Source organism: Rhamphochromis sp. 'chilingali' (assembly GCF_963969265.1).
Source record: "Rhamphochromis sp. 'chilingali' genome assembly, chromosome: 6".
In the NCBI taxonomy this organism is placed as follows: Eukaryota; Metazoa; Chordata; class Actinopteri; order Cichliformes; family Cichlidae; genus Rhamphochromis; species Rhamphochromis sp. 'chilingali'.
Window position 1 is genome coordinate 40,467,907 of NC_137933.1, and position 24,785 is coordinate 40,492,691.

The following is a 24,785-nucleotide window of genomic DNA, read 5'->3' on the forward strand; positions in this document are numbered from 1 at the left end:
TGTTTAATGCTCTCATATCTTCAACATCTCAAGTAAATTATACTGCACAGTTTTCTGTCCAATAAAAGAATATTTACTGCATGAGTCTATTTTCCATTTTATCTGAAACATTCAAGGAGATCTTTTACTGTATTTTGGTGATATTGCCCTTAAATGTGACTAAAGCTTTCATACAGTGGTGATCACGGACATAACTCTGACATCAGTCTGACTGAACTCTGAAAATCACTGAGTGTTATTTCACAGAACCATAATTAGATTAACTCAAACTGAAACACGCGGTGTTAAACAGTAGTATAATTATCATTAACTGTCAAAGTGCGTGCGCATTTTGCTTGTTTCCGTTTCCATCAAAAATCGAATTATCAACTAATTATCTTATCTCCCACCGCCCCCGAATGCACCAAATTTCGCTTGTGAGGCTGTTGCCACGGTAACTGTCATCAGCTAATGTGGCTTTTGGCTAAACGACAAGTTTTATTTGTACCGAAAAATGGCGTCAAGGAACATCGACCCTTTGTCAGCGGAGGAGCCTTCAGAAGGCGGAGAAGAGGAGAGAGGAGCGTGGAGCTGGGAGTCTCAGGTAAACCGAAACGGTTAGCTCGGTGGCTAACGTTAGCGTGATGCGTTCACTTGCATGTGAGGTTTGTGCAAAGTTAGAATCCTGCATCCTGTCTCTTGGTCTGAAGCGCTTCACGAGAACAAAGTTATTTTAGAGCGTCTGATCCCGACAGTCTGACTGAGATGGAGCAGGCATATTTATTCTGTAACTTCCAGTAATTCTGTAACAGTTATTATGAAGTTCAGGTAATAGTAAAGCACTATTACAATTCCTAGAGTCTAAGTACAGTGCAATACTGAGGTCGCTACTTTTATCTTTGATGTATTGACGTTTTATCGAGCTTAAGATTTCATTTACAAAACATAAGAAGAGCTCATAGAAACATGGGCAGATTAGTGAACGGCCTCAAGGCGCCACTGGATCAACCAAATGAACGTTTCAAAATTAGGATTCACCAGCGTGAGCGTCATAATAAAGGATCTGTAAATCATTTTTAAAAATCTGTGCTGTCAGTGTGGACTGTTATACGCAGATTAATGTTGTAAGATGAGTCTGAAAACTATTTGTAAAAGTGACACTGATGGGCAGAGTTGCATGTGTATTGCAAAACCAGGTAAAATGGCTTATCTTGCACTAGCCTGCCTTTATTTCATGTTTGACATTGATGCCTCTAAGCTGGTTAGGAAAGTTTCCCTTAAAAATCATCTGGGGACATAAGAAAGACCTTCACGGGACAGTAAGACCCAGAAACCCCAACCTAAAAGGCTTTTAGGTGGTAGGGCAGCCACGGGTCATTGAGTGAGTCAGAGGGGAGGGCCAAACATGCAAACTGGCTTTAAGCCATTCCGCCCTCATTTTAAAGTAGGGAAATGCACATCATCAACTCTATATTTTTATCCGCAGCACCAAATCTTACCTCTATTTCTCTGTCTGGGTTCTATGTGCGGTAAGATCCCACTTTCTCCTGTTCTCTCAGCTATTGCAAAACAAGCATTCATTTAAAACCAAAGCTTAGAATTTGAGCTCCAATAGCCCAAAATATATTGCTATCCGAAGCTGGTCCATAATTATACTGGGCAACCACTGCATGGATGTTCTTTGTACAGTAGATGTCAGTCTTCTGTCTTTCTCCTCAATGGTCTTCTGCTAGTTTGCTGTATAATCTGTGTCTGCAGGTCCCAGTGAAGGTGTTGCAAGCTCACAACGATGCTGTGACCACAGCTCGAGTCTGCTGCGACAATCGCTGCATCCTGAGCTGCTCCTCAGACTGCACCGCTGTCCTCTGGGTAAGCTGCTGTCATGGTCGGCAGTTTTTATGAGTTGATGTGCCTGTTTTGATTTTAGGGTTGGTTTACACTCGAGTTTCTAATGTCAGTTCAATTCAGTTTTATTTACACAGCGCCAAATCACAACAACAGTCGCCTCAAGGCACTTTATATTGTAAGATAGATCCTAGCCAACAATCATATGACCCCCTATGAGCAAGCACTTTGGTGACAGTGGGAAAGAAAAACTTCCTTTTAACAGGAAGAAACCTCCGACAGAACCAGGCTCAGGGAGGGGCGGCCATCTGCTGCGACCAGGAGATACTTTGTACTTTGAATCTCCTGTTCCACCACATCCCCAAAGTTCTGTGGAGGCTGTTGGAGTACAGTTAACTCATCGTCATGTTCAAGAAACCAGTGTGAGACGATTTGAGCTTTGTGGCTGGAAGGAGCCATCAGAAGATGGTACACTGTGGTCAAATAGGCATGGAAATAGTCAGCAACAACACTCGGGTATGCTGTGGAGTTTAAATGATGTTTAAATGTTGCTAAGTTGACACCAAAGTGTGCCAAAGTGAACGTAACTCTACACTCTTAAGCTACCAGCAGCCTGAAATCAGGACACAAGGCAGGATGGATCAATCCCACCGTCTCAATGTCCCAACTAGAAATACAGAAGATCAGACAGTTCCAGTTTTTTTTATCGTCTTATTTTGGTGAGCATGTGTAAACTGTAGCTTCAGCTTCTTGTTCTTAGCGGACAGGCGTGGCTCCCCGTGTGGTCTGCTACTTTAACCCATCTTCTTCAAGGTTGTGTGCTGAGAGATGCTCTTCTGCAAACCCTGAGAGAAAAGCCTCGTATTTGTGTTTTTGTGTGTCCACATCAGTCTGTAGAATCTCAGAATCTGTGTTTGACTGAACAGCCTCTCTGTAGATCAGTTTTCTGATGAATTCATTCCACAGAAAGTTTAGGAATAAATCATCAGAAGGTTGTTCCATATTCACTCTTCCTGGTTGACCTCTGACCTGTGTAGGATGTGGGGAGCTGTCAGCCTCTGAGGACGTTTGATGGAGTTCACAGTAAAGCCATCACTGAGTGTGCTCTGATCCCAAACAGCAACAGGTGGGTTCCACATTAGCTTTAAATTCAGCTAGGTTATGATCCTGCAGCTGAGAGCAGATGATTTCTCTTTTGAATTTTGCAAACATTATGCCCTGGAAGCCAAAATCTTTCCACCTGTATTCCTTTTGTCTTGGTCAAAGCTGAGCTGTCGGGTCTTTTCAAGTGAGGCAGAAGTGATTTGGTGTAAAAGAAAGGGTGAGATGAACTTCTGCCAACATTTACAGAAGTAGCGTTAGAAGGTGGCGGTGTACAGGTCAACATTAAAACATTTTTTCAGTTATTTGTGCAGCTGGCCTTGTAGTCGATTACTGCAATGTCTGAATATTTGGAAAAATGAGTTCCCGTGAGCTCCCCGTCACTGTCACTGGAACTGTAAGCTCCACCAGCTGGTGAAGAGTCGCTGTTACCAATACTGTAAAGTCAAGTAGACTTGTAAAAGTTGACTTTCTGAGATTTGTAAAACAAAAAGTAGCAATTTTTGCACCTTTATCTGATGATAAAGTTGTTCAAATAAAATAAAAACCCAGTCAACTATGGACCTGCTGGAACAGCACGCCACCAAGCAGAGCACCAGGAAAAGATTGTTGTTAGGAAAAGTTTTTCTTCATTTCTTTGAGGAAAAAACATCTTTGTGAATTAATCGATGACTTATTCATCGTCCATGGACCCGTAAGGCTTCATGTAATCTCTCACGCTGATGAAAAAAACATGAAAAAAACAGAGTTCACAAAAAACAACAATGCAGAAACGTCCATGTAGTAGCCTGAGTGCAGCTGTGAATGAAACGTTTGCTCTGTGTGTGTCAGGATGGTCACAGTGTCCTGGGATAAGAAGATGGTGGCCTGGGACCTGGAGACCGGACTCACTCTGGTAACGTCTGCCGTCACGCTCCTGGAGTTTCAAACCAGCAACCTTCCTGTGATTGGCTGCACACATTTCTCTGCGCTGGGTTCAGAGCACGTGTTTCTGCTCTTTCACACACATGGAATAAATTTGGTCTTTTTGCTTTTCTGAGTTTGACTCATTTTTATGATCTTTGTCGCAGTGGAAATCGAGGCAGCTCGGCCTGCTGACCTCCTGCAGCTCCTCGTCCGACGGCCGGCTGGTCGTTTGTGCTGTAAATCCTCAGAATGGCGTTTCCGTCTGCGACGCCGCCAGCGGACAGATGTTGCACCACGTCAGCGGTAGGACAGGTCACATGTTGCCCGGTCGGCAATAATACTCCTGTGAGCGTCAGTGAGCGTGTGTTTGCTTTGATCAGATCTTCACCGCTCCTGCATCACTCGATGTCGGTTCGACCCTCAGAGCCAGCGAGTGGCCACCGTCTCTGCAGACCGCAGCGTCAAACTGTGGGACCTGCGGGCGCAGAAAACCACCGTGTCCATCGACAGGTGAAGCATTTCAGTGACCTGTAGATGCTCTGAGCTCCTCTCCCGCTGTGTGGCTTTTGTCTTCAGTGTGAGACGGTACAAAATGATTCATCCAAAACACTCTGAAGTCTCAGATATTTATCAGATTCACAAAAGTTTGATGACAATTTTCAGACCCTCAGAGCAGCCCCCTGTGCACTTGTTCTTGTTTACATTCTCGCAATCAGTAACCATGGAAACGTCGTCTCAGCCTGCTGCTTCACCAGCAACGGGCACTTCCTGTGCACGGCGTCGTGGGACAAGACGCTGAAGCTGTGGGACCTGCAGGCGGGGGGGTTCCGATCTCACGGCGGGACGCCGCTGCAGGGAGGCCACGCAGGCAGCGTGAGTGCCTGCTGCCTCGCCGCTGCTGACGGTGAGACCTCTGAGCAAGGCACATTCCTGTTCAGGTGTCCTCAGCTGACGTCCTCAGATTCTCCAGTAACATTTGTGCTGAACTACGAGCAAGAGGCGGAGTTTGATTCGATGAACACTTTCTAAATCCACGTATGGACAAAAGAGTTCTTTTAATGTGTATTTTTAACTATTTAATTATTTATGCATTAGGATGTTAGCTAATAATGAAAATGAACAAAGCTCATCGTGTCGTGTGCTGTAAGCATGTTTTCTGCCCTCATTAAGAAGCAGACCTCTAAAGGATCAGAGGTCAGGTGGTTTAGACCTCTGGTGGTTGCACAGCTTAAGATTTGTAAGAAATGTCAGCACCTTAGAGTCCGTCATGCTGTTTACTATGTTTAGAAAGCAAGCACTGCTCACTGATGAGCTGATGTGTTTTTCTGCAGGTACTGGAACATGCTCAGTTCTTCCTCATAATGTTTGCCTAATAAAATCACTTCCTGTTGTGTTTCCTCAGCGAACCTCCTGGTGTCCGCCTCCTACGACAGGACTGTTGCTCTCTGGGATTTGTCGTCTCTCTCTCAGACTCTCGTGCTGAAGGTGATTAAACTCGGCTGTGTGAAGACATCCTGATGTTTCTGGTCGTGTTCTTTTAGACACTTAACTCCTGATTTTGCTTTTTCCCCCATCAGGGCCACAGTGATTGGGTGACAGATGTGTCAGTGAGTGCTGACGGGAAGTTGGTGGCTTCTTCCTCCAAGGTTCACAAGTATTTTCCCTCACAGTCCCGGCCAGAAGTTTTTGCTCCTTGAGCTTTTCTTTCTTTCTTTTTTTGTCCTGTCTTTCTCCCCTCACCCTCACCGTGCTCACCATCTCTGAGCCTGGGTCTGCTGGAGGTTTCTTCCTGTGAAAATGTAGTTTTTCCTTCCCACTGTCACCAAAGTGCTTGTTCACAGGGGGGTTTCTCTGTTTTATTGCAGGGTCTGGATGTTACAATATCATTGGTACCCTGGATGTTTAATCTGTTTTCTGATAATGCACCAGAGAAATGTTAAAAATCATTTTATGGAAATTTGGAAAGCAAACAGTGTTTAGTCTCCTGCATCTCACCTAAGACATCCTGTAACCAGGTACAGGACAAACAGACGTAGCCAGGATGCCAAGGCTGATGGTCTCAACATCAGTACTAAGAAAAGGCAGCAAATCAACATAACGCCACACAGGTCTGACTAATAGTGATGAACAGCTGGAACGTGCTGAAGGTTTCATGTATTTTGGCAGCCCAATCAGAGCAGAGTTTGACGTCCACGCGGATATTTAGCAGAGACAGACCAAAGCGCGTCATCTGAGAACAACACAGGTCATGCAGAAACTTTCTGATGCCGGCACATTTCACAGAAAGACGTCAGAGCAAGAAGTGGGTGAAGACACCAAAGGGTGTGTTTGTTTTGTATTCTGAGCTGGTCAGCTGTAAGCAGCATCATGGGCCCAGGACGGGTGGAGTCAAAGTTCCTTCCTATCTGCCACAATGAAGAAAACTAGCTGCAGGGTCACATCACCATGTGGGACTGATGGAAAGATCTCTCGTTCACCTGCATTTGGACTCCAGGACCATCTTCAAGCTGTGATTCCTTCAGTGTCAGTAATTATATAACAGAGTCACATTTGAAGCCTCGTGACTGCAGCTCATGGCTGTGAAGTTCAGTGCAATTCAACCCTCTGTCAGGATCAGAGGATGCTCTCCACTCAGTTTGTTGCTTCATTTCCTGATGAAGATGAAGGTGTTTTTGGGGCACATATCATTTTTAAATATTGAAGGTTGAATTTGAAACTCTGTTAGACGACGACAACAATTTCACCGCGTCTGTCTCTGCAGGACGGGACTGTTCGGCTGTGGGACATAGAGAACATGGAAGAAATCCCAGAGGTCATGAAGAAGAGGAACGCGGAGGGAGCGGGAATTCACATCCTCAAGGTCTGAGTCGTTCATGGATCCTGTGTCCTTTTTTCTCTGATTTAAATGTTTTAGACTCCCCACAGCTGCTGGTGGTCTGTGATGACGACACTGTGTGTGTTTGCAGTGTGAAGAGTGTGGAAAGCCATTCCCAGTGTCCAGACTGCTGACCTCAGAGCTGCTCACGCAGTGCGTCTTCTGTCGCCTCAAATCGCCACCCAGATACCGACCGCAGCCGCCACTGCTTACATGACTTCCTGCGCAGGAGGAAATGTTGTACTAAGTTTTGCAAGGTCTAGTTTTTAAACCGAAAATCGAATCTGATGTTAAAATGATTCCGAGTATGAAACTCTGTAATCCTGGTTCTGATAATGCTGCTGTATAAATAAATGTGTAAGTTCTTTGAGTCTGGAGTCACACATCTGTCTGCTTCCCAGGTGTTTGGTGGCTCATATAAGCTTTACATCACCTCCACCTCCACCCACGCTGCCAAGCTCATGAATCCAGTCTGAGGTGTTTCTGGATGGACTTCATATGTTCTGCTGTGTCTGTGGGTCCTTCCCAGACTAAAGACATGCGTGTGGTGATTCGAAGTTGCCCACCTGTGTAAGCTCTCCAGGATGTGTCCAGCTGACCCACGTAGGTGGTTACACAGCATATCAATAAAGAGAGGTCCAAGGAAGGAAGCGAATATGATTTATTGAAGTACAGAATTCATTTTGAGATATTTGTCTCTGATGGCATTGAATCCCGGCGGGATCGGGATTAGTGCAGGGACGCCGGTGGTGGAGATGAAGATGCTTGAATGGAGGTGGGTTGCACAAAGGCATCTGCAAGTGAAATGGCAGATGTGCACTGAGATTTAAAGTACGTGTAAAGGTTGATTGGCCTGAAAGATGATTGGACCAGACCAGTGATGTCACAATCAGCTGACAGCATGGGAAAGTGGAAGTGATGTGATGCGTAGATTAGCCACCAAACATCTGGGTGTGTTGAACTCAGCTGAAGTGACGCCTGAAATGCATCTTTGGATTTCAGTAACTTGTAGCTTTTTTAGATAAAGGTTAAGCGTAGTGGTTGATGATGTCATCGAGCTTTAGTTACACACACACACACACACACACACACACACACACACACACACACACACACACACACACACACACACACACACACACACACACACACACACACACTCTACAGGCTGTTATGTGAACAGTGACCTTTGTATTGCGACGTCTGTTTTAAACTGGACGCTGGAGAAAAGCACAACTGATTCAGATTTCATGCACAAACATACTTTATAACATTTGAAACTATTCAGTCTTTAATTTTCTACAGAAATCCGTCAGAGTCTGCGACGGCGTCTGCAGTGAGCTGCTGCGAGTCTTCGCCGCATCATTCGCTTCTGAGCGCGGCGACTCCGCTGTGTTACAAAGCACCAAAGGTGAGGTCACATCAGTGACTTGATTTGCCACAAAAATGCGATTTTAGTCGAGTCGTGTGTTTCATAATCTGCGTTCGATGAGTCTGTTTTCTTTGCACTTTTTTCCACGTACAAACTTTTGCAGCTTTGACAGACAGAAAAACGTCCGTGTTTTTTCACTTGTGCTAATAAATCATCTTTGCCATCTCTCCTGGACTGGATTCGATGCTGAGATCTCGCTCTGGAGCGAAGTGTCGGACGGACTGATGTCGCCTCCAGCAGAGCAGCTGCTGATCTCCCATCATGTGATCACAGAGGAGGTTTTAAACATGGCGACCCCATCACTTGGAGCGTCCGCGCCGCGTCAGAAGGTGCTCTGTAGCAGACAGTGGCAGCCGCAGCCGGCCGGACACTCGTCCTGCCGCCGAAACCAGTCCATCATGTGACTGGTGTGTCCTCCGTGGCCGCAGCTCAGGCAGAAGTTGGAGGAGCCGCGGACGGCGACGTGACAAATGGCGCACTGGAAGGTGAGGCGCTTGCAGACAGCGCACTGCGTCCCACGAGCCTGACTGCGGCAGTGACAGCAGTACACGCCAAACTCTGCAGAGAGACGACAGAAGAAGAGCGTCAGCAACACCTGCGGACACAGAGCGTCTTCACCTGTGTGAGGTTTGTCTTCCTCAGAGCTTTAAATACTTAGCTGTGCCTCTATTCTTTGTTTACTCTCTTCACATTCTTCTAACATTACAGTTTTCCTTTATAGAAAGAAACCTGAACACGTTTCTGATTGGTCAGATGCTGCAAACCCCGCCTCTTTCCTGTGTGTAGCTAGATAAACCCTGGGTTTACTCTTCGTGTGACTCCTTAGCTTGAATGATGATGTTAGGGTAACTGAAGCTGGATAACAGAGACATGCTGGATAGTGCACAAGTGAATCAGAGGTGCAGGTGAGGTCGCTGCAGTGTAAGTTAGTCTAGTCACGCGTGTTATTTCATTGTTCTAACACATCAGCGACTTCTTCCCCAGAAGACGCACCGATGCCTTTGTGAGGTTCGGGTGGGCAGGAGGCGAACTTGAGCACTTCGGCTCTCTTGTCTCGCAGACCCCAGCGGTACAAGATTTCACCGTAGCACTTCTTAAAGTCGTCAAACTGCAGTGTGTTGGCCGGGTCCAGAAGCCTGCACAGGGAGAGGAAGTGACATCAGACTGACAGCTGGGCAGATATGATTAGGCGCAGCTGGAGGCGGAGCTATGTCACCTCTTGTTCATCACGTGCTGCTCTCGCTCGCGTTCTCGCGGGTCTGTGTAGCCCTGGTTGACATAGCGGTAGTCGTCGGGAGAGGATTCGCCCCACGGGTTGGCGTGCTCAGAGTCTCGACCTGGAAGTTAAACAAAAACAGGAGATGAATCCAAACATTCCCAGAGGCGGCGTGTGTGAGGAGCTGAGGAGCCTCACCTGGGTTCCAGGTGGTCGTGGTGATGGAGTCAGAGGTGCTGGAGCAGGAGCCCGAGGTGACGGAGCTGGACGTGTAGCTGGGCTGAGATAGCCAAACACACACATTACATCACTTCCTGTAGCTGATTTTACTGTAATGACCTAAACAAACCCTGTGGAGTCAGCTGGTGTGGAAGTCAAAGAGCCGAGTGGGCGCTTAAAGTTTTTATTTAAAAAATAAACTCTCATCCAAAACTAAAGCTAAAATCAATTCTTCTAAACAGGATTTCCCAAACATCATGGTACCTCAGCTCAGCTGTTTCCATTTCTGTCAATAAGCAGCCTTTAATCTGACTCACATAACGAGCGTGGTGCGGGGGGAACGCGGAGGCCCGTGACGTATGGTGCCCGAATAGTGCGTAAGAGTCTGGAGGCGGAGCCTGAGCTTTGAACACGCTGCACAGCATGGCCAGAGTCTGAACGTCACTTATCTGACTGTAGTGATCCAGGCTGAAACACAGAGAATCAACATGTGAATCAGCTGCTCCGTCACCCAAACCGAGAGCTCAACGCGGCACAGGCGTGGCGATCAGGAGCCTCAGCTTTGCTCTCAGTAACTCACAGAGTCTCCAGCAGGTGGCGTCCGAATGGGTGTCTGGCCCAAGGAGTCTCCATGTCCGGGTCAGAGTCTGGGCTCAGGTCCTGATTGGTTGCTGCAGACGCCAGAGCCCAAACCTGCACAGAGAGGCGGGTTTAGAAGAGGCGGACAGCACCTCTGGTTCAGTACTTTCTGCTCTCTTTATGTGGGGAACACTTCAGCCACAAACTAAACTCAGTTTTAACTAAACTCACTTTGCTTCCCTGTTCTGTGATTTTGTTACCTCGTCTCTAAAACCTTCCTGGCTCCACGTTTTGTATAGTTTCTACTTGTGTAGCATCAACAAAAGCATTCAAAATCTGATTCAAATGCAAGTTAAAAATAAAAAGGATGCAAGCACCAACCTTCGCCACGTCTCTGCGTCCGACAGCGAGCGCCGCTGCTGCGTTCTTCTGACACGTTTCCTGGATGTCGTTCATGTTCAGGCTGAAGAGAGAAAATAAACCTGTAACGATCAGCGCGAAACACGAACGTGAAGAATTTCTTTACATCACAACAGCCGTCATCTCGATGTTGTGAAGGCTTCTGGTGAGGGGGGGTAAATCCATCTTTTATATACAGTCTATGCTTTGGCTTTGACTGTCTGTGTGATAGTCGGGCGATCCAAACCTTCCTGCAAAGGCTCATTTCTCTTGTTCTCTCGATTGATTGTTGATTAGTTAATCTGACCTTTTCAATAAATAAAATAACAGAAATAAGTCAGAGACACAGTTTTCTTTCATAAGCAACTGAAAGGCATCAAATGCTCCTGTTTCAGAGGAACCAGAGGATTATTTTGGCCTTTACGCTCGGCTAAATCTGTTTAAATGAGTTTCTGTGAATCAGCTGTGATGTGACTCGAGTGGGTGAGTGTTTGTTTTACAGCCTCGTGTCTCACATGTAGTTCTCTCCCAGAGTTTTGTGGACGGGCAGCAGGCAGGAGATCTCCTGGATGATGACTTTTCCAGCCAGTTTGATCGGACGGTTGCCGTAGTCCGTCCCCTCTCGCTTCGTCTTAAAGCGGCGGGATTTCTAACAGACAGAGACAGACAGACAGCGAGCCGAGAGGACACAACAGAGCACCACCTGATTAAAAGTGGGCCGGAGGACGGTGTTCTTCAAGAGCCTGTTCACACTGCGAGACGCTGACTGACCAAAGACTCCGAGCTTTGAGATTAAGTGATTGTTTGTTTTTAAGGGTACTTTTTGTAACTTTGTCCAGGGAGCTCTCCTCCCAGACCTGGATGACGGCATCAATAAGCTCCTGTCTGTAGCTGTTAGGCAGTGTCAGATGCACCGATACACAACGCCTACCAAAGGTCTCAGTGGGATTTATGCCTGAGGAACATGAGAGCCGGTCCATGGCATCACAGAGGATCTCTGGCCACGTGAGGTCAGGCACCAGGAGGAAATCAGCGTGCACGGGACCATCATGAGGTCTGACAGATACTGGTCCTACAGCCCCATGCAGCTCTTCTCCACCAGGCGACCCATCTCCAGGTAGCTCCTCCACACTCTTTGCTGGGAGACACAGCAAACCTGTGCTATCCTACCAGGTACCATCTCGTGCTACGAGCAGTGACGAGGATGGTTGTAAAAAGCTAAAGTAAAGAGAAATCGGTGAGGAGAGAGCGACGGTCTCATCGTGGTCTCGCCGGTGCACCTGTGGTCACTGTGATTTGAACCAAAGCAGGTCAAACGGATTCACAGTCCTATATTCTTCCTAACTGAAGTGTCCTCACTTTGTTATACTGCGATACTCGAGTCCTCCTTTGACTGTTTTGGACCACAGGAGACTTCAGAGGGGAATTCTTACACACCAGACTGTCGGGAGATCTTTTGGTGACCTCTAAAAAAGTCAGAAAACCAGAATCGAACTCGGGCCGCTGCACTCATCTTTCAGCACCTGTGTCACCTGTGACCTACGCCAGCGCCCTTTTTCCTCTCTTAAACCAGGAAGTGAAACTCTTGACATTAAAAATCTCACCTGGAAGGTCAAAGACAGGCCGGATTAACCCAACAACATTCTTCATGGGTCATAAACTTCACCTCAGCAGTTTCCGAGCCTTCCCGCAAAGATCCGCAGAGATGCAGGTGGCGTGTGTTTATGTGTTCACTCTGTTATTGATAAGAGGGCGATTAGTGCTGATTGATTGATCTCCATTTGATCGTCGTCCTCGGCAGCTCGCAGTGTGAACACGGTTAGCTTCCAGTTTAGTGACACACGATTATGCGGCCAAGTTATTTTCAATAATAAGTTGCAGCTCTGCGCTGAGACTTACCTGGACGTGTTAAATGTTAGTGAACATTCAAAGCTTCACACTTTGATGAGCAGACAGGAAGTCGGGCAGCAGGGTTATTGCAGCACCGTTACATGATTTAAGTTCAGTTATGTGCTCAGAATTATCGGTCATGCTAACGCTGCAAATTAACCTAAAATCACTGCGCTTTCATCCCACACTACCTGAGGGAAGTTGCCTTTGCTGTGAACCTTTGGAGTTGCTGCTCGGTACAAGAAGCAAGAGGAAGTCTGTCTTTTATTTTGAAAAACAAAACAACTTAAATTCTTCGAGCACCAAAGCCCTGCAGCATCCAATCCAAGTGCAGCAAAGTAACCCCAGCTGCTCAAACGCCACCATCCTGATGTTAGCGTCTTTACATCAGCTTTGCCCCGAGAGCTTCTACCTCTGTGAGCCGCTGCTGAGGCCCGTGTCCAGAAACACGTCTGCGTCCACGCCACAGTTTCACGGATTCTTCCTTCACCCGCGCTCCACCTCTGCACCGCCTTTATCAAACCCTCGCTGACAGACGAACAGCACTCTGCTGTAAACTTACTAACTATGACAGACATGTTTTTTTAGCACTTTTAAAATGTACAAAACACTTTTTTCAAACCTTTGAGTTAAAACTTCTTCAGATTGTGACACTTGCAGTTTTTCACAGAGCGTAAATCAGCCCTGAGAGTTTCTCATGACACACTTAAATCCAGAACACATAATTTAATATTGTTATTAAATTAGCAGAATCAGGATGTGTTAGTCGAGGCGGCTGCAGCCAATCAGTGACATGCAAAAAAACCAAAGTTAACCCCGAACGCTGAGGAAAAGCCCAGAGCGAGGAGAGGAGAGGACGGAGGCGGAGATCAGGAAACGGGGATGGGTGCTCGGATGGAGGAGCTCAGTACCGGCCAATCGTGGAGGGTTTGGACAGACCAGCGGCGGGAGGCAGAGATTGGGAGCTTCGGATAGTAAGGAGGAGGAGTGGCCCACAGCGGCATGGGGGAAGGGGAGCGGGTGATTGGCCGGAGAGAAACAGGAACACAGGAATAAAAAAACAAAACAAACAGAAACTGATCAGAGAGGACGGGACAGGAAACAGCAGCAGCGTTCAGCTCGACAGGGGCGAGCGGCGAGGGTTCTACTTCCTGTCAGGGTCCAGACTCAGGAGTGTTTCTTCACACCTCACTTACACATGAGTTTGTTTGGCAGCACTTTATAACAGCCTGTGACTGAGGCAGAGATTGTTTTAAAAACTAATTCTTATAGAAATGACAACATCAGCGTTCCCTTCCATATCGAAGCCTGTCAGATGTCACGCCCTGATTCGTCACATGACCTTTTCCAAGAAGAAAACAAATACACAGGCTTTAACTGCCAGCGGTTAATTCAGCGCGGATACACAGCTGCCGCTAAGCTAGCCAGAGCTTCCAGCAGTTCACTGCGGCCCCCCGCTGGGCCCAAGCGCCAAGGATGTGTATGTTTATTTTAGCTCACGTAGCTTTTCAGCCATTTTTACACAAAGAAACAATTAAAAACACCAGGCAGATGTTATGGCTGTTCAGCTGATAGCCACCAGCTTACTTTCCACTGTTCTGATTTTAATGGCCAACAGGGGGCGCTACTCTGGATGCAAAAAGACTTCAAAGCCATACAGACAACAGGAAACAGCCTTCGACTCCGTGCTCTGATGATGATCTTATTGTCTGTAATACTGAGTAAAACATAAATTATTCATCAGGAGAGAGGATTACACAGCCGTCAGCCAATCAGTGTGCACGGTGCGATCAATCACAAGCTGTTACCCAATCAGTGTGCGGTGTTCTTGGGTTGTCACTCAGATCCACCCGTCTTCCGTCAAACGCTCAGCTCGAGCCATCCAGAACAGGCTTCACCAAACAACCGGTTTCCATCTTTTATACGATGAACAGTTTCACTTTTATAAGTGGTGCATATAAAAGGCTAAAGCAGCCACAGGTCTAACAGGTCCTCTGACACAAACGCTAGAAGCTGCTGCACAGTTCAACTCTGCAGGTCAAGTTCCAACCGCCTACAAACAACAACGCCCAGTGTACGGGAACGGTCATGTGATATTTGTTTCCATGCATGTCGGCTCACTCTTTATTCTGGGCTCATCTAAAAGGGAACTCCTTTCTGGATTATCTGCAACCTTAAAAATAAATCGGTGTTTGATTTGAGTGTCACAGCCAGAACAAAAGCCCAGCTCAACCCAGAAGGCTCAACATTAGAGGACTGGTACGATATTTCTGTAATGCAAAGAATCCTCTATCTCACAACAAACAACACATGTTCTGTTTTCTGTAATCAGCCTGCAGACAGAGGAAAGCTGAGGTCACTGTAAACACATCAAAGCAGCGACAGCTGTGAAACTAACGGTGCTGAGACCGTTTTCAGAGTGGACGAATCTTAACACAGTGTTATGACTGAGACCCCGAGAGACTCCCGGGAAAACTAGAGGCTAAACTAAAGGGACCTGTGTGTGTGTGTGTGTGTGTGTGTGTGTGTGTGTGTGTGTGTGTGTGTGTGTGTGTGTGTGTGAGAGAGAGGGTCTCACCCGTTCTTTGTAGTAGAAGGAGGAGATGGAGACGGTGTCTTTATCCGAGCGAGTCGGGCTGCCGCTGTAAAGCCGCAGAGTGCTCTGAGACTCTGAACGCATCTTCATCGGAGTCAGGACCCCGCTGTGATAGGCCGACAGAGCCGACAGGGACCTGAACACACACACACGCAGGTTCGTGTACTTTATCCGAGCTCCATCAAACAGAACCACAACAGTTTATAACCACAGCTCGCATCCACAGACATGTTTGGATGTTTCATTATCAGACGGATACAACGAAACAAAAAACATCCATTTAAAAGGAAAATGTTTGGATTATGTTAATTTAATGCACTTTTCTTTAATATGTCATAAATACCTGGATAAAAACCAAACTGAGCACATCCATGTCGGCTAAAAATCAAAAGTCACTGCTCAAAGCCTTCAGGATTAGAGCTGCAGGGACACTTTAAAGTTTGTCTCCATCATGAGAACAAAACATGAACACATCGCCATGAAAACAGGCGCTGACACGGGAGGAGATCCGACGCCACTTTGCACAAAGAATTTTCAAGATAAGTTGTAAACTTTGCGTCATCTGTTTCCTACAAATCTGATGTTTGTTTATAAAAATGTAAAGAAATGTTGACATGATTGTTAAAAAAAAGAGGTATCTTACCTGGGAGTGGGCTCTGTGGGCGGGGCAGAGCGGTGCATGGTTATCGGTCGGGTGAAGTAAACGAGACAGCCGGTGCCACAAAAGCGAGCTCCGGATGTCCGAGGGAACGGGATGTTGGCGTCCTGGAAGGAAGCAGAAATCTCCTGTGACACTTTGAGAGCGTCAGGCAGAAACGACCCTTCAGCTGTCACATGGAGAGGACAGAAGAAAACTATCCTGCACAGAGTAGGTTACCTGGTGCAGGTGTTACCTGGTAGGAGCCGTAGGTGTTGGTGACTCGAGGAAACGCCTGCAGGGACGGAGTGACGGGGTTGGACAGGACGAAGGGGCCGGAGGCCGGACTGTCCTCCTGCGTCTGAGACAGGAAACAGACAGAGCAGTGATTGGCTGAGATTTTGTTACAGTCACATGACTGTTTTCCTATACCAACATAAACTTATGTAAAAGATAAACAAAAACAAAAATAATTTGTACATGAAATTCAACAGAATATCCCTTATCCTTCTCGGGGTCACGAGGGGGAGCTGGGATATATCCCAGCTACCGTAGAGCGAGAGGCGGGTACAACCCGGACAGGTCGCCAGCCTGACGCAGGGCTAACACAGAGACAGACAACCATTCACATCACAGTCACACCTACAATCAATTCACCAATGAACCAACCCCACTAACTGCAAGTCTTTGGACGGTGGGAGGAAGCCGGAGTACCGGAGAGAACCCACGCACACGCAGGGAGAGCATGCAAACTCCACACAGGAAGACCCCGGAGTCAAACTAAGGACCTTCTTGCTGTGAGGCAACAGTGCTAACCACCACACCACCCTCACCAGAATACAGCAAACAAAGTTTCCCCACAAAACAGAGCCTACACCTGCGAGAGCGAGACAGGTGGTAGTGGAGCAGCGCCCCCAGGTGTGGTCCGTTTAAAGGTTCTGGTGTTGCTGGTGGAGGACTTCAGGGACAGACACGTGACGTTATTCTCACCATATCAGACTCCAAGCAGGACACGAGCTGTCGGACGCACGGCTCCAGGCAGTTCTGGTTCCTCTTCACCTTCTGCAGAGACGTGTCTCTGAGGATCTGAGCACAGGGAGACGCCTCAAACACAGACCTCACTGAACTACAGCTTCAATCACAGTCAGTTTGATTTAAAAAATACAGAAGAAATCAGAGCGTGAGCTGCATGCAGCCTCCAGCATACACAGGTCTGGTTTACTGACAGCGTGGTGCGTTCGGGTACCTTCTGGATCTTGGTCTTCATGGCAGAGGGGATGGTCGTCGGGGAGACAAACTGGAAGGTGGGCGCGGCGTTGTTTGGATACTGAGCCGGAAACTTTACCACCAGGTGAACCTGATGGCTCCCGAAATGAGCCGACACCACGCAGCTGTGGTTCAACGCGTCCATCTACACAAAACAAACATCACCAATCAGTCTGATTTCAATGATCGTCCATCAGTGAGCTCAGGACTGCTCGCCCTCCTTTGAAACGTTTCCTCACTACCATCAGGCACCAGCTCACCTCCACGTTGACGTTTCTAATCTGCAGGTTGACCAGAGAGAACTCCTGCTGCAGAGTCTGAGCGAGACCCGAACCTGCCGCCGAGTCCTGAAGACCTCCAGCAGTCAGAGACCCGTCCTGATCTGAGAGATGCATACAGAAAGGTCAGAGGTCAGACTCAGACTGGACCTGGATCAATGTTACATCTGCTTACAGTCAGAGTTTTCTAATATCCTCTGCTGCAGCCTCACGCGTTCCTGGAACACTTCTTTTCGCATGCTTTCATATAGTTTCACATTGAGACGGTAGTGACGTCTGTGTTAGCCGTCAGTTAGTGTGCAGTCAGTGAAACGTGTGAAGGCAGCTCGTCGTCTCACCCTGCAGGCTCTCCGAGGCGGGGCCCCCGCTCTGCTGGCCCTCCGACTCCTGAGACGACAGAGGCTTCTCCGACTCCGCGGTGAGGGACATCGCGTCCATCAGGTCCTCCTGCACGTCACTGACACACAGCTACACAACAAAAAAACAGCACAGATATCAGCCAATCAAGTCTCTGTGTGAGCTCGTCCCCGTGACGCCGCGTGCTGACCTTCTGCAGCTGAGGATCCACCCTCCATATCCTCAGAGTCTGATCTCTGGACCAGGTGACCAGCTGGTAGTCCTTGGAGCCTGCAGGGGAAACAGCGACAGGGCGTCACTGAAGAGGAGAGAAAACAGCCACAAACCTCCGCTCTGCTTTTCCCCATCTCTGCGGCGAGTTTCACCTTCTTTCTGCGGCCGCCACTGGAACTCCAGCACCACGTCGTCGTGTCCCACGAAGGCGTGGACGGGGCTGTTGAGGTCGAGCGTACTCCACAGTAAAAGGCTGTTCTCCCTCCTCAGCTGAGGAACCATCACCGTGACCAGACCATTGGAGAACGGCTGACGAGGCAAAAACACACTGAGCTGCTTTTTCCTCAGTTTTATAACCAAGCGCAAATCCAGCGAGTCTGCATGTGACTGGAGGATGCACAGCAAACTGCACAAATCCAGATTTGACCACGGTTATAACCCGCTCGGGGCAGTTACTGAGCCGCTGCGCTTGTTAGCAGGGTGCTAAAGGTTCGCTTGGATCCGAGTGATGTAAATTTCCTCAGCACGCGAAGGCGCCGTGCCCCCCAATTTGTTGTGATCTGATGCTAAGGCAGCAGAAACTGTGACCCCAGGCGAACCAGGAAATATAAGCTGTCTGTGTGCATTTCACCACGAGCAGCACCCTGCAGGAGGGTGGAGGCCGTGATGGAGGCCATGAAGTCATCATAAAAGTGGACACAGATCAAAGGATCTGAGGGTTTTTCCCCTCACACACTTCTACACAGCCTGCAGTATTTTTGGAACCAGAGTGGCGCCCCCTGCTGACCATTAACATGAATGCAGGGTTAAGGCACTTCCATGTTTGCTTCACCTGTCAGACCCTGAAGCTTCATCCTTTTTATCCCACTACAGAAGCACAAACACGAGGCCGACACTCACCGTGTACCTGGCCTTCCACACCGGCACCTGACACGACAAGATGTTCAGGTACTTCCTGGGCTGCCGGTAATCCCAAAACTGCACAAAACATGAAAAGTTTATTTTTCAGATGTTTTTCTGCTCGTGTGCATTTAAAGAATTATTTAAACATGTCTGCGGTGCTTTTGTGTCTCTTTTTGGTGATTTGGGTCTTTCTGTGGTGTTTTTTCATCCCTCTGTTTTGGTTTTAGGCGAATCAGCTGGTTGGTTTTGCTTTTTCTTCCTCGTGAGCCTGTTCAGTAACACAATACTCTGAGAGCTTTGAGTGCTCAGGTAGAGTAGAGGTCACACTGACAGACGCAGCTCTGAATTCTGTTTTTCCAGCTGGGACGTGCGTGCGACAGGATGTGAATCTGCTGTTTCTCGAGTGTTTCGCATGCTTATTTGTGGCCTCTGGGTTTTCTCTGCTCTCACCCTCACTGAGTTGTCCTGGCTGGACGTGGCGAAGATGAACTCGCTGTCCGGATGCCAGTCGAGGCCGTGGATCTTGGACAGGTGAGCGGCCACGTATTCTGCCGCCGTGTTCGGCTTCTGCTCAGAGGAAACACGCACCGTGAGACGATTGAGTGCGTTCACGTGCACACGTCAGCCCGAAGCCAGTGAGTCAGGACGGGAGCGCTCACCCTTTTGTCCCAGATCCGAACGTCACCGTCGTGACTGGACGCCAGCAGGTTCTGGTTCTTCTTGTTCCACTTCACCTGAGACGCCCCAGCTGGCAGGAGGGAGAACTAGTTTGTAATTAGAGAGTTAACCAAGCAAAGTTCATCCATCACTACAGCTGACTTTAACATTCAGTTGCTTTTTTTCCCACATAATATTGCATTTAAGAGCAGTTATGGTGCATTCAAAGACACTCAGCCATCTGGACGTCTCAGGTTTGCTGTCGTTTATCCAAAAGACAAAAAAAGAAAGAGAGAAACAAAACAAACCAAATGTAGTAAAAATGTGATTTCTGATTGGATTAAACTCAGTCTCCGCCTCTGCTCACAGCTGCATCAGCACATGACAATAATAACCAATGAAAGGCCGGAGATCAGTGATAACGATTACTTTTTTCAAGTAACGAGTAAAGTAAGGGACCAGTGTTACTTTCCTGTAAGCACGCTGCACTACTAAACCGTGATTTTGTTTGCGAGTGTCCCATGAAGATGACGTCCGAGCGTGCGACGTTCGTGGTAACAGACGTGTGCAGATCAACAACGGGTAATATGGAGTGCAGGGAGAGTACGACTGTGCAGCGTTTAAAGCGTGGAAGTACTCACATTACTTTGAGTTTGATTCCAGAAAAAGTGACAAAAACATTAGTGTCCGCTGTTCACTCTGCGTGGGAAGAAAACTTTTTACAGCGAAGAAAATCCCAAAACTTCTGAGCGAGCAGCGAGCTCGCTGCCACGGGAATGTGAAATTCACAGAGAAACCTCCGGATCCTCCCACTGACACGACCTCTACGGCACACCTGCACCAGGGCAAACCTCCACCCGCCCCACTCCTGCTAAACAGGTGACCACAGATTTAAGATCGACAGGACTCAGTCCTGTCCTGTAATGGATTAAAAGTCCTGAATGTTTGATTTTATTTCTTTCTGCTGTGTTTTACTTGCATCTATTTGAAGTGTAAACACAAAACATTATTTTATTTTCTGCGCTGGAATAAAGAGAAACAGTAGAATTGGGCTGAAAGGTCTGTCGCTTTATTACATATTCATGTGTGTCATGTTTTTAAAAAGTAACTGAGTAACTAATTACTTTTGAAAATAATCAGTAAAGTAATGAGAATACTTTTTTGGAGAAGTCATCAGTAATTAGTTACTAATTACTTTTTTCAAGTACCTTGACCAACACTGATCATTACAATGTAAAACCTCTAAAGTACTTCAGACGTTGTTACTGTTTGAAATCATTTATGGTTTCATTTCATGTAAAACTGTTGGGTGTGACTTCCTCGACCCGCTGGTTCTAAATTTTAGCAGTTATTAGGAACTGATATATACATTACGAAGTAATTACCAGCTTGAACACATTTGCCTAAATCTAAATGGAGACTTTTCAAGGATCCCCTTAGAAGTTGACATGAAATCGTTTATAAATGACAATAAAGCTGAGACGCTACGCTGATGCAAAACTGAAAGTGTTGGCGAGGCAGTGAGGACGGTAAAGAGAAAAACATATGAATGAATAAATGAGCAAAGAAAAAGCTTGTTTGGTGTTTACATCGGTAAAGTGCGCGCTCTCTGCTCTGCCCTCTCGTTTAATCCTGAGCCCGACTCCATCAGGACATCAGGCTTTCGTGGACGCGTCCCCTTATAGCACACAAACCAGCCTAACTCTGACTGACTGTGAGGAGGTCAGTTAGACTCAAACTGAATGTGTCAGCTGTGTGAGGTCATGTGGACACTGACGGAGGAAACAGTCCCGCCCTTTAAATACTCACCGACCGCGGACAGCGCCAGCGTGGGTTTCCGAGTGTCTCTGTGGGGTCAAAGAATCAAAAATCACTCAGAAGTATTGTCGGGATTCTTCAGACGATCACCACTTCCCTGTGACCTCTTAGTCTAACTGATGATGTCAGGCTAAGAGAAGCCAGATAACAGAGATATCCTGGGTTTGTTAAACCAGCTTCGTAGTCCAGGCCACGAATCAGGATAAAGATAATTTTACCAGCGAAGCTCGTCGTAAGCACACTTGTTATATCAGGTTACATGTTAATGCGGGAACGTGTGAATGTTTTGTCTTAGACAGATAATAATAAATAATAAACATGATACTGGAAGGTCTTCCTTTGCTCTGACCTGGTGTCCCAGATGTAGATGTAGGTGTCCACGGAGCTGGTGACCAGGAACTCGGGTTCAAACCAGGACCAGTCCAGATCGCTGCGGACACGAACACATCAGTGAGGCCGGACCGCGTTTACCCGCTGATGGGTGCGTTTGATTTGATCTGCTGTTACCTGATGACCCGGGTGTGCCCCTGCAGGGAGGTGTGCGTTTCGCCGCAGCCGTCCCTCCACGAGTACAGATCCACCCGCTGGTTACTCTGAGGACAACACGCACACACATTCAATACACACTGGGAAACACACAAACCCTCCACCTTCTTTACCTACACGACATTATTTCTGTTGCGATGATTTTATGATGAATTATTCTGGAGGTCTCACTCACAGAGGCGGCGAAGACGTGGGCGTCTGATCTGTGCGGGTTCCACTGGACCGTCCCCACGTCCCACTTACTCTGTCGCCCGATTTTCCGCGACGGTTCAGACGGCAACTCCAGGTTCACCAGGTACAGGAAGCGACGCCTGCGGCACGATTACGGTGACAGAAGGTAAAATCGTGTGAATTTAAAATCTTCAATCATTAAAAATTACAAAAATATGCTGCAGGAGAAATGAAGCATTTGTCACTGGAGAACAGGAACAACACAAATGAAGCCACTAGCCACTCCAACATCATTGTGAAGTTTGCGGACGACACTACAGTGGTGAGACGGCCTACAGGGAGGAGGTCAGCGCCCTGACCCACTGGTGTCGAGACAACCATCTCACCCTCAACGTCGCAAAGACAAAGGAGTTGATAGTGGACTTCTGGAGGTGCAGAGAAGTACACACCCCCATCACCATCAACGGCGCTGCTGTGGAGAGTGAGCAGCTTCCGGTTCCTTGGCGTACACCTGGCTGAGGATCTTACGTGGTCAGTACACACAAACAAAACAGTGAAGAAGGCGCAGCAGCGCCTCTTCTTCCTCAGGAGACTGAAAAGATTCGGCATGAGCCCCCGCATCCTCAGGACCTTCTATCACTGTGCCATTGAGAGCATCCTCACTGGATGCATCACCACCTGGTATGGCAACAGCACCGCCTACAACTGCAAAGCTCAGCGAGTATTGCGGTGTTCTGAACGGATAATTGGAGGTGAGCTTCCCTCCCTCCAGGACATCTACAGGAAGCGCTGCCTGAGGAAAGCGGGGAGGATCATCAAGGACTCCAGTCACCCCAGCCATAAACTGTTCAGACTGCTTCCATCAGGAAGGAGGTTCTGCAGCATCTGGTCCCGTACCAGCAGACTGAGAGACAGCTTCTTCCACCAGGCCATCAGACTGCTGAACACGTCATAGACACCTCAGCTTCACTACTGGAACTTCAACATTATGCACTCCACACTGTATATAAATGCCACTTGTTTTGCACATATTCAACTGCCAACCTCTGTATATTTTATTTTATTGTTTATTCTATTTAATTTTTTAAATGTGTATATACACACACACACACACGTAGATATACATATTTAGTATACACATTCAGTAATGTGCATACACTCTTATATTGTACACATATTTATTCATATAACTCTCAGATTTAGCCGTTCTTATATTTTGCTTGTTTTATGTTATTGTATTTTGCACACCTGCTTGTGAAGCTCACACACAAGAATTTCACTCACATGTGCTGTACCCGTGCACCTGCACATGTGATGTGACAATAAAAGTGATTTGATTTGAAGTAAATATGAGAAAAAATATATTAATTATTATTACCTCAATATCTGTATCTCATTTGTATCTCTTAATCTTAGATCATTTAAAATTTTATTACAGCTGACTTTGTCTCAGTGTTAACTTCTTATTAATAATATTTTTTTAAATTAATATTTGACTTTTCTTAACCAAAGTTTGACTTTCTTGAAACTCTAAATAATGACATAAAAAATTTCATAGCTGCAAATTTCAAATGTTTTCATGTCATAAATCATAATGAAGTTGATTTTTTATATAAATATAGATCGTTTTCACTTTTTTATCTTTATTAACTTTTTAATAATTTAAGTATCCTGTCATTCTGATACTAACTTATTATTAATGTATTATTACTACACTTATGTTCCTTCTCGCAAACATTTATTGTAGCTCAGCGGACAGAGCTGCTCTGAAACTGAATAATTAACTGACTAATGAGTAATTACGAGCCTCTGATGTGACATTAAACACATTTCATTATTTGTTGTTTGAGAAAAAGGACTGTGGCGCGTTCAGGTGACCCAAACTTACCCGGACAGCACAGCGTGGGAGCCCAGGCAGTCCACGGACATGGCGGTGGCCTGAAAACACGAGACAAAAGCAGCAGTGACAGTTTTTAATTTTAGCTAACGCCGTGTAATTTTCACTGTGCCTATTTTAGTGACAATCAAAATTCAAACAGAATTAAAATCGTCGAACTTCAGTTCAGAGAGATTTCCTCTCATTCAGAGCAGATGTGCTTTTCCCTGAATTAAACGTGAGATTAAAGACGAAGTAACCTTTGCTGCTGACACAACGAAGCTTTCAGGTGATATTAAATTACCCGATATGATAATTTATTATCAACTTGTTTCTGTTTATTTTACTATTACATATACAGATATTCAAAAATTATCAAAAATGTTTGGAGTCTGCGCTTTTAAAAGTGACCAGAACAACTATTCAAGCACCTGAATTACTGATTAACTTCGGTGCCACATAAACAACTCCATCGATTAATCGATTAAAAACATTCAACTGGATCGATCTACAACAAACACTAAGAAGAAGTCCGGGTGATTAAAAAAAATAAAATAAAATAAGATAAATAAATAAATAACAAAAAAAAAAAAAGTCCGGGTGATTCAACTTGGACTGAGCAGTTTTCTCTTTTACGAGACTTTGAACGCTCCCTGACCTGCGCGCGCAGGCGCTTCGTACAAACATGAAATTAAAAATATAAAAATAAAAAGAAAGAAAGAAAGAAAGAAAAACTCACCTGGGCGTCTCTAAACTCCACCACAACATTCTCACTGCTCCAGCGAGCCGCCATCTTTCTCCCTCTCCTACCGTCAACAAACACCACGTGACGCTAAAGTGACGTGACGTTCAGGACAGTGGGAACAACACGCAATAACAGCCGCGATCTGTTCTATATAATTACTGTATATAAAATATGAGTTACATTAATACATCGATTAAAATAATACACGAATTAAATAAGAAAACAAACGTTTCACTTTTTTAAAAACAACTTTAATGGTTAAGTTCAACTTTCCCACATGA

At 46.5% G+C, this 24,785-nt stretch overlaps 2 protein-coding genes across 4 annotated transcripts; one reads left to right on the forward strand and one right to left on the reverse strand.

Annotated features, from left to right (window-relative positions):
• The first annotated feature begins 421 nt into the window (after positions 1-421).
• On the forward strand, positions 422-7,202 carry LOC308398236 (WD repeat-containing protein 88-like). Its single transcript, XM_080884765.1, has 11 exons — positions 422-583; positions 1,738-1,848; positions 2,862-2,950; positions 3,757-3,820; positions 3,996-4,134; positions 4,212-4,341; positions 4,548-4,735; positions 5,234-5,316; positions 5,409-5,477; positions 6,593-6,691; positions 6,798-7,202. Exons 1-11 carry the CDS (start codon positions 494-496, stop codon positions 6,921-6,923), a joined length of 1,188 nt encoding a protein of 395 aa, XP_080740891.1. The 5' UTR covers positions 422-493; the 3' UTR covers positions 6,924-7,202.
• An 843-nt stretch (positions 7,203-8,045) lies between these two features.
• wdr59 (WD repeat domain 59) lies at positions 8,046-24,699 on the reverse strand. Of its 3 annotated transcripts, XM_080885459.1 has the most exons (27): positions 24,499-24,699; positions 23,772-23,821; positions 21,888-22,023; positions 21,674-21,759; positions 21,516-21,596; positions 21,158-21,195; positions 19,351-19,439; positions 19,142-19,258; positions 18,689-18,766; positions 17,941-18,097; positions 17,766-17,845; positions 17,557-17,686; positions 17,201-17,322; positions 16,921-17,085; positions 16,665-16,760; positions 15,931-16,035; positions 15,681-15,802; positions 15,020-15,173; positions 13,353-13,406; positions 11,067-11,200; positions 10,534-10,615; positions 10,154-10,266; positions 9,891-10,041; positions 9,553-9,634; positions 9,355-9,475; positions 9,132-9,274; positions 8,046-8,696 (listed from the first exon to the last, which is right to left on the reverse strand). In XM_080885459.1, the coding sequence occupies exons 1-27, from the start codon at positions 24,550-24,552 to the stop codon at positions 8,461-8,463; spliced, it is 2,976 nt and encodes a 991-aa protein (XP_080741585.1). In that variant the 5' UTR covers positions 24,553-24,699; the 3' UTR covers positions 8,046-8,460. The 3 variants fall into 3 exon arrangements, 2 of the variants coding, with proteins under 2 accessions (XP_080741585.1, XP_080741584.1); XM_080885458.1 differs by lacking the exon at positions 13,353-13,406 and having other exon boundaries at positions 24,499-24,595; XR_013972004.1 differs by lacking the exons at positions 8,046-8,696; positions 9,132-9,274; positions 9,355-9,475; ... (1 more) ...; positions 11,067-11,200; positions 13,353-13,406 and having other exon boundaries at positions 9,902-10,041.
• Positions 24,700-24,785: the final 86 nt, after the last annotated feature.